This window comes from Diadema antillarum, unplaced genomic scaffold, assembly GCF_040938485.1.
Source record: "Diadema antillarum isolate AM-2024a unplaced genomic scaffold, OU_Dant_1.0 seq00000345_RagTag, whole genome shotgun sequence".
Classification (NCBI taxonomy): domain Eukaryota; kingdom Metazoa; phylum Echinodermata; class Echinoidea; order Diadematoida; family Diadematidae; genus Diadema; species Diadema antillarum.
Genome location: NW_027271356.1, coordinates 441102 through 456271, shown reverse-complemented (window position 1 = coordinate 456271; position 15170 = coordinate 441102). Strand labels below are relative to the sequence as shown.

Genomic DNA, 15170 nt, shown 5'->3' with positions numbered 1-15170 from the left:
TGTTGCTATAGTCTCCGCTTGGCGGCAGGACGCATTGAGCGGCTCTCAAGTAGTCAAGCGAATGATTTTATAGCAGTGTTTATGTGCTCATTAGTTCGAGTCAAATTATTCATGGGCGACAGTGGACATGATGAAAGGATAATAAAAGCTCAACCGTTTGATGAATGATTTAAATTAGATCCTCACTCTAAATCTACCCCCGTCATCGGGCTCCGTCACGGCAGCAACTAATAATTCTTATTGTTTTAAATTTTACAGGACACGGTCAGCCTCCATCCTAAAAGCTTATCATCTGATAACACGAAGTAACTATTACCATGGTAACGTACCTGCAAGTGAATATGTCATAAGTGACAAGTTACTCACTAGTTCGATTCACTGATCACCCTCTTCTTTAAAGAATTTAAGATTCCGATTCAATTTTCCAAAGTACAAGTGACACATCTGTCTGCTAATTTCTGGAGCTAATTCCCTTCAAGTGGCATTAAAAAGTGAATGAGAGACAAAGGGGACGAAGCTTAAGGGACATACACGATCACAAGGTTTTATCGCAGTTGTCAGCGTTTCTTATTTCTGTTGGATCTTCGCTTTCAATACACCTTTTATAAAATAAGCACATTATTTTGTGATAATGAAACGTTTCTCAAGATCGATGTTTATGAGTAGTGAATTTACAATACCGTTCGCTTGAGCTGCCATATTTTTAAGTTCCACGTAGCGGGCGTAGTCAACCCTCGCCGGCGCGCCCACCTCAGCCCGCCAGGCATCCCACGCCCAGTAGAGTTCCGCGTAGTCCCGAGATGTGGCCATTATGCGAGTCAGATCTGCCGGTGCGGGAGATGACCAGAAAAACAGTAGGGTCAGCCTCTGTACCTTATCCAACTGGACCAGGTCCAGATTAGAAAACGAAAACAATCACAAAACAGCAATGACACATATCGAAGCCCCCCTCCCCAGTACCATTATATACGAAATAAATGCAAATTCCGCTCAATAAATTGCAGTAGCCATGACGCAGTATAACTATAAAAGCAATGGTCATAGTTCGATCTAGTAGTTATTTTGGTAGCTGCAATATTGCCCCTTCATTGGTCACATTTACTAATCAGGATTCCGATGGGATGTAAGCTGGCAGAAACTATGCAGGAACTACATTAATACCTGTCACTGGCTCCATCACATCTCTGTATTAAACACTAGAATTAACACACTGTCAGAATTGTATCTAGCTAAAATCTATCGAACACCAGATCATTATTTTACCAGGCTCCAGCGAGTAACATGTGCCGTCTTCTTTGCACGGTTTTCCGGTCGAGTAGCGAGTCTCCATGTTAGCAAGCAGGTTGGTCAACTGCGATAAAACGAAAGATGATTCAAAAACAGCTTCAAAATAAGGCTCTCATACAGGCTTACATAATCTTGCTTGCATTCTAAACAGGAAAAAAACCGACAACAACAAGAAAAAACAAACAACATGGAAATAAACATCAAAGAGTCACCCAACAATTGTATCCCGATAATCAGTAAGCAGTTTCTCCACCAATAGCAGGCACAATTCCATTTCAGAAGAAGGGGACGCAAATAACAGAATTAAGGACTCTTCCAGGTCATCTGAAGATATAGCGAAATATTATATACTAGTATCTTTGTTACTCGTTATATACGGCAGAGCATCTTAAGTTAATCTTATTAAGGGAAGAAACAAGTGTCATATTAAAAATACCCTAAAGCACTTGTGTCACGACATTCAAAGTTGTCGATTAATCTCTGCTCATTCACACATTGTATCGTATCACTCTGATTTTAAACCTATTATATTCTGCTTATAAGGATTATGTATAGGAACGTTCATACTTGAATTAATTAGAGAAAATTACCTTATCATAAAAAAAGAAATATAAGAAAAAAAAGGTGTATCAACGAGAATGAGCTGTGATTCATCAACATTTCGAAATACTATATACATGTATATAACAGTCGTTCCCCATATTAAGCAGGACAGAGGAGTTTTAGTGGTTGCAATTGGAATAGGTTTGGCGAATCTTCACCCATTTTTAGGTGCATTGGGTGGAAGTTAAAAAGTCAAACCTGTCTCTAGATAACGGCCAATCAAGGAACACGAAAAGACTGCAGTTATAGACAGGTGATCACTATAGACGAATGACCTCAGGGTTGACTATATTATTGTACGAAGTGAGACAACTCATGACATGTGTTTGTCTTATACCTCTTCCAGATCTTGTTCTCCAAGAGCGGCATCACCAACGTAGACGAGTTTGTTGAGCTGGCGCTCCGTGTCGAAAGAGAACCCCGTCCGGTTAAACTTGAGAGCCTCGAGTCGCATCTCAGCTGAAAAGGCCGATGCTTCCAAGCTCGCTTCAACCTGCGAGAGAGGTTAAAAACAAAAATGGTTGAAATAAGGGATATTGCTATATCGATTTTTTGAAATATGTAGATATCTAGCAAGTTAGGTGTACAATGGATAGAGACGTACATAATGTACACACATACTTACGTATACACGTACGTACGCACACATAACATATACATATATACATACATACGCACATACACACATACATAGGCATACATAGGCCTGTCCATTTGATGAGCCTGCCTTATACATGCAACATACAGTGTAGGCCTACATAAAATACATGTTACGTACAGTGTAAAGTAGCTTTAAAATACAGCCTCTTTGCTATTTTTGGACCTCCCTTTTCTTTTTTTTTTCTTTTTTTTTTTGCTTCTTTATCAAGGTACTTTAGTTTTCCCCCATCTTATCAACACCATACCCATATGGCTGTATATAATGAGAACGATAATTTTGACATCATATTTTTATGTAATCCCGCGATGGTACCTCTTAGATGACCAATCAATGGCCGTTACTCTGAAAGTGAGATGCGGTTTTTTTTTTTAATTCAAGCATAATAGATTATAGGACAGTGAATGACAAATCAAAGATGCAATATCAATGTGGTAGACTAAGCATATTTCTGATATCGTCTTATTGATTCAAGTGTCTGAGTTCGCAATAAGGAGTTATGGTTTACAGTGCGATTCACAGTGTACTCTAATTTAAACTGTGAGTGTGACGTAGAACAATTAAATGCTTTAAAAAGTTAACATAATGTCATGAATACATAATTTCCACCATCGCGATAATTCAAAATAGTATGAATATATTAGTATGATCTAAGTCCCAAGCAGCACCATCATAAGCCATGGGAAAGGGTAAGAAATGTCTGCCATCATAAGACATCTCCTATATACATAATTGACTACCTGATCGTCTGTAAATCATTGCGTGTCTGCTTACATTATTTTTACATGTTAAAGGACCTATGCTTGCTGACCAAATTGATTTGTAGTTTCATGACCATCATTAAGTGGCTTACAGAATATCTTTGTATGGGTCATAATGATAACATCTATGTTTTATTATTATTCCCTTATTTGGTATCAGTAAATCACCGTTTCTCTCTCACAGACACTGATTATTCGGGGCTTTCAGCCAAACAAGCTTGCTTTCATGTAGGTCCCATCATACTTCTCTTTGTACAACGCCATTTCGATTTCGACCAGTTATCATTGTGCTATCATGTATGTATATATTATACATTATATATATCTGTTTTGTACATTGTCGACAGGATATAAGAGAACTTGTACTACTATTCTTAATGTAATATTGATATATGAGAAGTATGAAATGAATAAAAATTGTTTTATTATTATCATTGTTATTATCATTATTATTATCATTATTATTATTATTATTATTATTATTATTATCATCATAATTCTTATCATCATCATTATTATTATCATTATTATCATTATTATCATTATTACTTGGATCCGCCCTAAAAAGAAGCTTCCAAACAAAAATTCTTTCAATGACATCAGCGGTCGATCATTGCTTACTTTTTGAAATGACTAACAAAAGACATTTGAATGCACCATCCCCTAAACTGAACATAGTTTGGATGTTTCATACAATATCGTTTGCTTATCATATTAATTAGTAACGTGGAAACATGCAATTTACGCAATGGTGAGTTTAAAGGGTATATGAAGGTGAATTCCAATGTCTTTTTGTTAGTAGTTTACTAGTAGCATTGATAGTGCAGATGACAGACTCTTTGCTTGGAAACTTTTGTGAGCAGATCCAAGTACCGTAATCTGAAAGAAAAAATATAGCAGAAAAATATTATGAAATAAATTGCAAATATTTGCTTTTTTTTGACCACGTATTATCAACTAACGATCATGGCAGTATAAGTCCGCACAAGTTAACATGCGTTTCATATTGCATATGTCCTTTATCATGTTTTATTTGACTTAAATGATTTGATTTATTCACAAAATGCATACACATACATTATGCACAAATAATATAGATAGTTTGCAAGGAATATGTCATATATATTTTTGTGTGGATCGTCATAAGCTATTCAAAGCTTGTCTGGGACGTCATAGGCAAGTAGGCAGATAGACACCAATAAATAAATAAATAGATTGATAGGTACTGCTAGACAGATTATGCAGGTGGGTGAAGTTCTTATGTATCTAGGTAAGAGACACCGAAAATCACATGATCTTGTATATTCTTACGACAGAGCGAAATAAGGTATGTACAGACACAGTATGAAATGTGAAGGTATAGAGGCGTTTGTTGTCATGTACTAGATGACTATTCAGACGACTGGAAAAGTAATCAGTATCAAGACAATTAAAACGACAGACAAATATAGATACAGAGACAGCTATAGTGATATGCGTGCGTATATGGAAGAAGACAAGAAATACCAAGATAAAATCTAGAGAGAGGAATATATGAGAGAGAGTGAGAGACAAACAAAATTGTTTGACGTAAACACATTTTGATGATGAAATTTGTGGGTGTCGAGCGGAGTTTCAATTGTACATGTACTTCAACTTTGTGATGTATCGCCGCCAAATATTTTTCCCAGTCATAATCACATCGCGCTATCAGATCTGCCAAAGTTAAGCAGAAGCACTCTCATTAATTTCGACTCTTAAGTGGATTATAACTATGATTGTGTGACGGCACGCAAGTGTTCCGGTTGATTTGTGTTTGTGTGTGGGTGCGTGTGCGTGTGTGCGTGCGTGTTTGTATGTGTGTTGTGTGAGTGTGTGTGTATGTGAGTGTGAAAGCGTGAATTTGTACGTGTGTATGTGATAATGGTGTTGTGTGTGCGTGTGTGTGAGTGTGTGTGTGTGTAGCGCGCGAATAAATGCCCTTGAACTGGAAAGTGCAATCAACCTTTCCGTTATATAATTTCCAAGGAGGTATCAGATTGAGAAAAGAAAAACAACAGCTGCATATTGGATGAATACTGAAAGTAATCAAGGAAAAGGGTGAATATTCAATTAAAATTGAAGGGTTAGGTGGTATGGATACGAAAATCAACTCTATATTAGTGCCCCATGATACATTTTACCAAGATTGAGGCTGTGGAGTGAAATCAATGAAAAGATGGGATTCATTCCCTGCATAATATGACTTATGATTTTCATAGTTTCCATTTTCTGTGAATTTTGCTGATTGATATCATATGAAATGATTTGATATGATAACTCAACTGCAAATACTGCAAATATCGCTGCTCCTGCTGCTGCTATAAGCTATCATAATTCTACTACACAGTGGCGTATCTAGGGGGGGGGGCAAGGGGGGCACGTGCCCCGGGCGCCACTCCTTGGGGGCGCAAAAAACGAAAAAAACGAAGAAAAGAAGAAAAAAAAACGAAGAAGAAAGAAGAAGAAAAGAAAAAAGAAGAAGAAGAAGAAGAAAAAAAAAAAAAAAAACTCGCCCGGAAGAGGGGGGGGGGGGGAGAGAATGGTGGGGGGGGGGGGGCAGAAAACCAAATCAAACAAGATAAAAACAAAACATGATGATGACGCGGACAAATTGTACTTAATGACAATGTTTATTGTGTTCACACAAGAATTCCATGTTCCGTAAGCTGAAATACAAAAAATTTCGGCGCGCTCGCTGCGCTCGCTCGCCAAATATATATATATAAAAAAGGTAAGAACAAAACTTGATGACGCGGACAAAATGACAATGTCTATTGTGTTCACACATGTCAGTTAACATTTAGCCTAGCAGGCCAAATGTTTCACTGAGCAGCGGCTGCAATTTCTTTGGTTCTGAAGCGATCGCCAATTGGATCAAAAGGCGCCAACGGTTTCGAACATACGGGGGGGGGGGGGCGCAAAAACCCCTAAATCAAACAAGATAAGAACAAAACGCAATGATGACGCGGAAATAAACAAATTTCGGCTCACTCGCTCGTACTAATTTAGAGTATTTTTTCAAGTCCTCAGTTTGGTGGTATAAATCGTTATCTATAAGGCCGTCACTATATCTTGATTAGAATTGTAAGATTTAATAAGCAAAAAATGGCAAGAGTTCCATGTTTAGTAAGCTGAAATATAAAAATTTTCGGCTCGTTCGCTGCGCTCACTCGCCAAAATCTATCAAAAAAAGGAAGAAGAAGATAAGAACAAAACATGACGACGCGGACAAAATGACAATGTCTATTGTGTTCACACATGTCATTTAATATTTAGCAGGCAAAATGTTTCACTGAGCAGCGGCTGCAATTTCTTTCGTTCTGAAGGCGATCGCCGATTGGATCAAAAGAGGACGCCAAAGGTTTCGAACATGGGGGGGGGGGGGGCGCCAAAAAAAATCAAAAAAGATAAGAACAAAACGTAATGATGACGCGGAAATATACAAATTTCGGCTTCAGTTTGTTGGTATAAATCGTTATCTATAAGGTCGTCACTATATCTTGATTAGAATTGTAAGATTTAATAAGCAAAAAATGACAAAAATTCCATGTTTTGTAAGCTGAAATACAAAAATTTTCGGCTCGCTCGCTGCGCTCGCTCGCCAAAATTTATATATATATATATATATATATATATATACATATATATATACATAAAGAGAGATAAGAACAAAACGTGATGATGACGCAGAAATATACAAATTTCGGCTCACTCGCGCGCACTAATTTACAGTATTTTTTTAAAGTCCTCAGTTTGTTGGTATAAATCGTTAAGGCCGTCACTATATCTTGATTAGAATTGTAAGATTTGATAAGCAAAAAATGACAAGAATTCCATGTTTTGTAAGCTGAAAAACAAAAATTTTCGGCTCGCTCGCTGCGCTCGCTCGCCAAAAAAAAAAAAAAAAAAAAAAAAAAATATATATATATATATATATATAAAGAGAGATAAGAACAAAACGTGATGATGACGCAGAAATCAAATTTCGGCTCACTCGCGCGCACTAATTTAGAGTATTTTTTTAAAGTCCTGAGTTTGTTGGTATAAATCGCTATCTATAAGGCCGTCATTATATCTTGATTAGAATTGTAAGATTTAATAAGCAAAAAATGACAAGAATTCCATGTTTTGTAAGCTGAAATACAAAAATTTTCGGCTCGCTCGCTGCGCTCGCTCGCCAATATATATATATATATAAAGAGAGAAAGGAACAAGACGTGATGATGACGCAGAAATATACAAATTTCGGCTCACTCGCGCGCACTAATTTAGAGTATTTTTTTAAAGTCCTCAGTTTGTTGGTATAAATCGTTAAGGCCGTCATTATATCTTGATTAGAATTGTAAGATTTAATAAGCAAAAATTGACAAGAATTCCATGTTTTGTAAGCTGAAATACAAAAATTTTCGGCCTGCTCGCTGCGCTCGCTCGCCAAAATTCATATATATATATATATATATATATGAAAAAGAGAGATAAGAACAAAACGTGATAATGACGCAGAAATATACAAATTTCGGCTCACTCGCGCGCACTAATTTAGAGTATTTTTTTAAAGTCCTCAGTTTGTTGGTATAAATCGTTATCTATAAGGCCGTCACTATATCTTGATTAGAATTGTAAGATTTGATAAGCAAAAAATGGCAAGAGTTCCATGTTTTGTAAGCTGAAATACAAAAATTTTCGGCTCTCTCGCTGCGCTCGCTCGCCAAAATTTATCAAAATTCGCTACATTTAAATCACCCTCAAAAGACCCCTTTTAAGTGCTTGAAAAAAGCATATCATGTAGACTTTGTTTAAAGTCCCTACCGGGATGGGGTTGGGGTTGAACACTTTTTCAGAAATTAGGGGCGCAATTTTCGCACTTGCCCCGGGCGCCGTTTCCCCTAGATACGCCACTGCTACTACAACAATGCTATACTACTCTACTGCTGTACTACTTCTACTGCACATACCACTACTACAAACTACTCCTACTATAACGACTACTACTCCTACTACTACTACTACTCCTCCTCCTCCTCCTCCTACTACTACTACTACTACTACCACCGCACATTCAACCAACACGTTCACTATTTCTATATTCTATCATATTCGTATCATTTTGTCCACCTTTGTTAACCTTTCTGCGAATTTGGCCCCGAGATAGTGACACTGGTGCTGGGACTTTATCTGTGCCAAACAGAATCAAACGTTTTGGCAACAACACAACCTGTGATCAACTTGGGGATCCAACGTCCGCTAACTGGGCAGATTTCTATGATTTGTAATTGGCAAGCAAGAAAAAAAATCGTACTAATGATTTCATGCAAGCGGAGAGGCCCAAAGACCGTTCTATACATCCGCTTAATGACAAGCCCCTTATCGTAAGAAATGTTCTGCTCAGAACAAAAGTGCCATTATGTTCCCCATTGTTTTTACCGTTATCACTGCTATATCGTCCCACCTCCCTCGGCTACTAACGATGTAATAATAACAGCAACGGTAACTATCACGACAGGGTACCACGACTACTGCTGATGATAAAGATTGTGGAGTTGATTCGGCATTTGTCATAAAAGTCACATTATTTACTGTATATCGGTTCATAGTATTTTTTTTATATGTTTTACTGATTTTGTGTGTGTGTGAATTCAAATGTTTTGTTGCAATTGCATACACTCAGATTTACTAAGGGCAGTCTCTTCATTGAGATCACTATGTTTCTATAGAGGAGCATTCTATCATCACTATCCAAGCAGCGCCAACACTCCTAAAGTTTATTTTGTCAACTGACAACATGAAAAACGAAACTGCGTCCTAAAGTATTATTTATTCCTTGGTGTATGCATTGTCAGCTCCTTCGCTGCAGGAGTTTCCAAAAGAATTTATCACTAAACGATAATTTTCCCCTCTCACTGTATATCCTCGTGGTAGCAGAAGACAGCACGGATATAATAGACCAGTCAAATATGGCTCGGAGATCTAAACTGGAGATACAGCTTCCCATTCAAGATCTCGTATTAATCTGGTGATAAGTCAGTAAGTTGTTGCACAGAATGGGGAGATCATGATTATTAATGTGATTTTTCCTTCCCGAATAAGACAATTACCCATGATTGATATCTGATGAAACTGACGCTTGTGCTAAGTAATCGTACATGGTTGGATCTGATTTATTGCAAGTGATAAGGCACTCTCCCATCCTCACTTGATTTTGATTTGCGCTCTATCACGAGCTTTCAAAATCTGGTACTTCGCTCTATCACGAGCTTTCCAAATCTGGTAGTGGTGATTTTGCATTTATGCGACGGCTGACCTTCTGAACTGGTTAACCCAAGGGTTGCCCGGCGTGATTTTTAACGAGAGAGATGATCGAAATTGGAAATATTGTAGCACACGTCTTTGAACTCTTGAACACTCATCTGTTCTCTGACTTATCCAAACAATCGCTATTGAGAACCCTTGGCAGCTCATGTAATCAAAGTCGCCGAAGAATATGATATACTGCCTCCTTTTCACAGAGATTTCCTCTCCAAAACGACCTCTTTTCCTCCTTTTTTGTTTCAGTCTAGGCCGATACCACGATCATGAGGCGCTTTCACTTGATACTGTAACAGCTCTTGGGAGGACTAGCCATAGGACAACTGCACGTGTAGGAAATGAAGTGAAACAGATTTCACAAATTCAGAATAGAAATCTACCTTATAATGTTTGCCTTCGCAAAAAAAGGCTTCTTTAATATCATCACTGTTGTCTTATCTAAATACCTTTTTGTTCAATATTCTGTCTTTCGATTGTTAATTTTTCTTTTAAGGGGGTGCAGAGAAAGTGAGGACTTGGATGAGGTTTGACTTTTGTATTAAACTTTTCATGTTTGTTCAGGTTTGGAAATGTTGGAACACTGACAAACACACGCGTGCACACACATACACACACACACACACACACACACACACACATACACACACACACACACACACACAATTGAAACACGGAAAGATCTGAAGAATCGTGTTAACACTAAGAGAGTCTTTACGTGCAACTGAGATTCGTGGAGATCTGTGATCTGTAGGTCTATAATACCTCGTACCGTCTAATCGCTATAGTCTCATTTATGTTTTCTACAGAAATTTGAATGCAGTGTAAATATCCATATCATCCGGGCATTCTTATCTATGCTTAGGTTTTTTTCCCTCTCCGCTAACATGCAACGTAATGATGCTTATGATATACACTTAAAACGGTCTTCGTATAGCTGCGAGAAAAAAAAAGTGAATCGCTCTTCCAAATAGTTGCTATCTGTCAATTAGTAATTTGAGGCTGTTGTCATAACCTTAATTTTGATCCTCGCGCACACAGGAGGTAAACTTCCACCTCAGTAAATATATTCCTAGCTTTCAAATTCTGTCCCCAAGGGTGCGTTCCGAAAGTTCCTGCGAGCGTACAAACATCTTGCGCTCATTCTAGGTCAAATATAAAGCTTTAACAAGCTATCCCTCCATTCCTTTTTAATCTTTCTTCTCGCTCTGGCCTTCTTTGATGGTATGCCTCTGGCCCCTCAAGCCCTCGTCTCATCAGAGCACAGGGCGATGCTGGATACTCGTAGCAGAACATTCCAGCGAGACGTGGAGAAATTTCAGTCTTAACCCTCTTTGTGTCAATGACTCAGATGTGCACAAATTTTGCACCCAAACCTATCATGAATTAGTAATTAAGGCGGTACGAAAAGGGTTAATGTACGCGATGTAGTCTACAGGACGTACGAAATTAGTCGCAAAGACCTTCAAACGATGCCTTTGAAAATCTCAAGAGTCTCACTTTAGGAAATATACAACGCAAAATACCGAGTGAAAGTGCATCAGAACTTCATCTTATTTACATAATGATTGCTACCAATATCACTATTTCGTGAAATGACGTGAAACTGTAAAATTACAAGTTCTTATTCATTTTTTATTTCTCAACAGTGTTGATTGTCCCTACGTATTTTCCTCCGATTATATATCTAACTTGTCTTTGCCACAAGGGATAGTTCATTTTGAATTCATGTTGTCTCTACGTGTGAGGCAAGACTACTGAACATGTTCAACTTCAACCTTCGTGTCAGCACGGATCAGAGGATCGCTACTTTACACGAAATGACGAGTCAATCAGTCAGAGCGAGTACAATTAAACAAAATGTGGCATCAACGACAGCTGATGACTCATCGTTGGTCTCTTAGTCTCACAGTTAGGTGCTCTGATTGTCAGAAAAGATCAGATTGGTATATTTCGACTGGATTTAGCGACATCATGCACCATACGACCGTATAGTTTAGGTTTATTGTATAGTTTTGATAACTTTGGTACTTACAACTTGAGAGGAGTATTAATCTAATTTCAATTCGACTAAATATCTTGATGGGAGAAATGTGAGGCACATGGCACCTTTCCTTGATGTCATGTGGACCATGACAGTGTCCTTTTGCACGTTCCACGGGGTCATCTCACGAACTAGGCACCCACAAGTCATCGGACCCACGAGTTGGTCACTGAAAACGATCCATGAGTCATGCAGCTATACATGCCAAAATTAGGCCCACGAGCTACACACTAGGCAAAATGATAAGGCCCTCAAGCTCGACACTGTTATCGGGAAAAAAAGTCCCGAGATGTAATGTCAACCGTGTGGGCCTTGTTTGCCTAGTGTCTACAGCCCGTGGGCCTTATTCTTGTTGTTTGCCTTGTGTCTATAGCTCGTGTTACTGGACAGTAAAATTCCTTGGCCTATTCTACTTGTGAGCTCGTGGGAATATTTTCACTTAGCGTCTCGCTCGTCGGCCGTATGACTCGTGAGCTGTATAACTCGTGGGCGGTATGACTCGTGGGCTGTATGATTCGTGGGTGTTGAGCTCTTGACGTGCACCCTTTCCACTTTGGCTAGATTGTTATGAATTGTTTAAAGATAACATGCACTTATCCGGTTTATAGATACAAATACTCTTTTGACCATACACATCACTAACGTAACCTTATTTGTACCGTCAACCCAAATACAATGACTAACAACTTCCTGTCGCCATTTTAAGCTCTTCCAATATTTCTTAGGTGAAATGATGGCATTTGTCATCAGCAAATCAGCATAAATCTCTTCCTCATATTTATCTCATCTTGTCCCTTCAAACCCTGTAAAAATGTCGCTCACTTGAGTTTCCTTGAACTTGGAATATATTTTCGTCGCTAAAAAGATAAGTTGGTGTTAACCCGAATTCCCATGTATCATGAACTCAAATCAGGTGTATTGTCACGCATGCTTGACTTCGACCCTGCTTTATAGGGAATTTCGGATATTTCTTCGACAACCTCAAAGAGGACACAATCGAGAAAGTGCTCGCCATCTGGAAGTATATACTTGGGATTTTGCTCGAGTGCACAAAAATACAAACAAATATTTATCTAAGTAAAGCGCAGCGCAGCAAATCGAAAGAAGGGCAACGAATTGGCGCGAAAACAACGTTTAGTCGACAACAATCAAGTTTACGTCGGGTTTCCCCGACTGAAACGCGACCCTCATATCAAAGCATTTAAATGAAAATGACTACTTTCTAAAGTATTAGTGTCACATTATGATCTGTTGAGATTGTTGTCTTCCGATCCTACGGGTAATATTATTTTTGAAAGGATACCAAGACGACAGTGGTCGTCGACCATAAAAAAGATCATGCAGACCATAAATAGTAACCCTACCTCAAGTTTCAAGTTTCAAGATTAGTTTATTTCACATCTTTTGGCAGAATAACAGCATCAACAAAACACAACTATATATGCATTACGTATCATATTTCACTTTAGAATCATAATCAATAAAATACAATCATTAATATCATGAGAAAAAATAGATGGAAATAAGGTCAGATGACATCATAATCATCTGACACAAGAAAGAGCAGCAGACGGTAGACGTGACACTTGACACCTTCATCGAAGTGCATCGCTTGGTTTGGCCACACTTTATATTCGCTGCTATAAGAACCACACTATGACCCGAGTCTTATCCCAGTCGGTCCGTTTACAGATAATCTCTTCATTCGCTTACAACTCTTGTAATTGCTATGCACTTTGAGCCTGCTACGAAAGTATTGATGATTATCTTCTTGAGACACAGTAAAGAAATTTATTTCCAACGCATGATGTTAAAAGTGAATATGAACTGCTTTGTAAAAGCGATTACGGAAGACTGCTGCTGGAATCGACATTGCAATATTGATATGTAAGGTGGTATATCAAAGAAGTATAGAATGCCAATACAAACACAATTTGATAATCACGCAATCCCCTGCGTTGTACTATTTACATATAAGATTAGAAATCTTATAGCGCTGTAACAACACCGCGTTGCAAATCAAAGTGAACTTTAGTTTAGTTAATCACGATTGTTTTTGTCCTTAATTCCGTATTTTTTGTGTTGTGTTGTTTTGTTTTTGTTTTGTTTTTCAGCTGGTCCGTCTGCATAAGAAGAAACGAGTTGTATCACAACCACCAATGACCACGTACTTTCTAAACTCGTTCATGTGTCGTTGGCTCAGATTTAAACGTCATCGTCTCATTTTTATTTTCACTCGTGTATGCATGTGAATGTGTATACTTGTGTGATAATTTCGAGGGTATAGCAGATTATGGAAGGAAATCTTAACACAGTTGTCATGTCATGACAGAATCTTTATGGTATCTTCCATGACTGTTTGCAAACGACCAAAATACATGGGAGCAATATACACTGTAGTCCATAGCCACATGTATTTCATACTTTCGTTATTCTTGTTTTTCGTTATCATTTCATACGGTGCTGGGCAAGGAAATATTTTTCTCATTCTCTTCCCACAACTCAGATTTTTTTTTTTGTTTTTGTTTTGGTATAAGCTGGTGTAAGGAAAAAACCCACAAAATCTTCTGTATTCACGTTTAATCTTTTTGTATGAATAATACTAGCAGAGATGCAGAGTACAATCAAGGAGGTACTCAGTCCTATAACTGATCAGTGTTGTGCGCATCTATCCTTCGAGGCTGTACAGAAAAGGAATTCCATGAAAGAATTTGCCACTGATGCGTTCGATAGAGTTGATGCCCCGAGGGGTCGGCTTATAGCAAACGGATTTTTTCATTTCGACGTCACTCTGATTTGTCGGCATAATCCTTTTACTTATTGCCTCTTCATGGTTGTTTTTTTAATATAATGAGTATAATAATAAATTCATCAGATATTTTTGTGACGTCTAGATCGTCATTGATGATGTCACTTTCACTTGGATCCTATCGTAGGGCAGATGAACATGACAAAATAATTCCCAGAATATTTCTATTTTTAGTTCCCTATATTTCAATCACGTCAATACTCCCCTTTTTGAAACAAACAAGGGAACCAATTAACAAACAAACAAACAAACAAATAAAATGATGATAAAAATCCCTTTAAGTGTAAGATCAAAACAGGCATTACTCAGCGATGCGCGGGAGAGAAGCGAAGGCGTGCGCGCTTAAAACGTAGACGATCCTCTTAGTGCATTAAATATGAGAACCCACGAAAGACCCCGCCCAAGAGCATGATTACCTTTCACTGCCTTTTGCGTCGCGAATAACCCCTGTAAATTTCACTGCATCTTCAGGCTAATGTAAAGTCCTAAAAACAACAACAAACACCCCACGAAGTAAATCAAACAACCCAGCACTCTGAAGGAACATACTTTTCAGATTGAACTGATGATCGACACAAATCCTCCCCTAACACTTGTTTTGAAACTGACATGAATTTTACTAATTAGTTATATTATATGCCTTGAATAATTTTGACATAAGCTCGTTACTTTTATAGGAGATAT

The 15170-nt window shown here is 38.0% G+C and overlaps 1 protein-coding gene across 1 annotated transcript in view; it reads right to left on the bottom strand.

The window, feature by feature from the left end:
- LOC139730942 (angiotensin-converting enzyme-like) overlaps nt 1-15170 on the bottom strand; it is a 44218-nt gene that overhangs the window by 17958 nt on the left and 11090 nt on the right. The window contains exons 2-4 of the mRNA XM_071641824.1: nt 2228-2383; nt 1264-1351; nt 681-824 (exon numbers count right to left, since the gene is read on the bottom strand). Of these exons, the coding sequence (XP_071497925.1) occupies nt 681-824; nt 1264-1351; nt 2228-2383 (388 nt within the window). The remainder of the gene's footprint in view (nt 1-680; nt 825-1263; nt 1352-2227; nt 2384-15170) is intronic.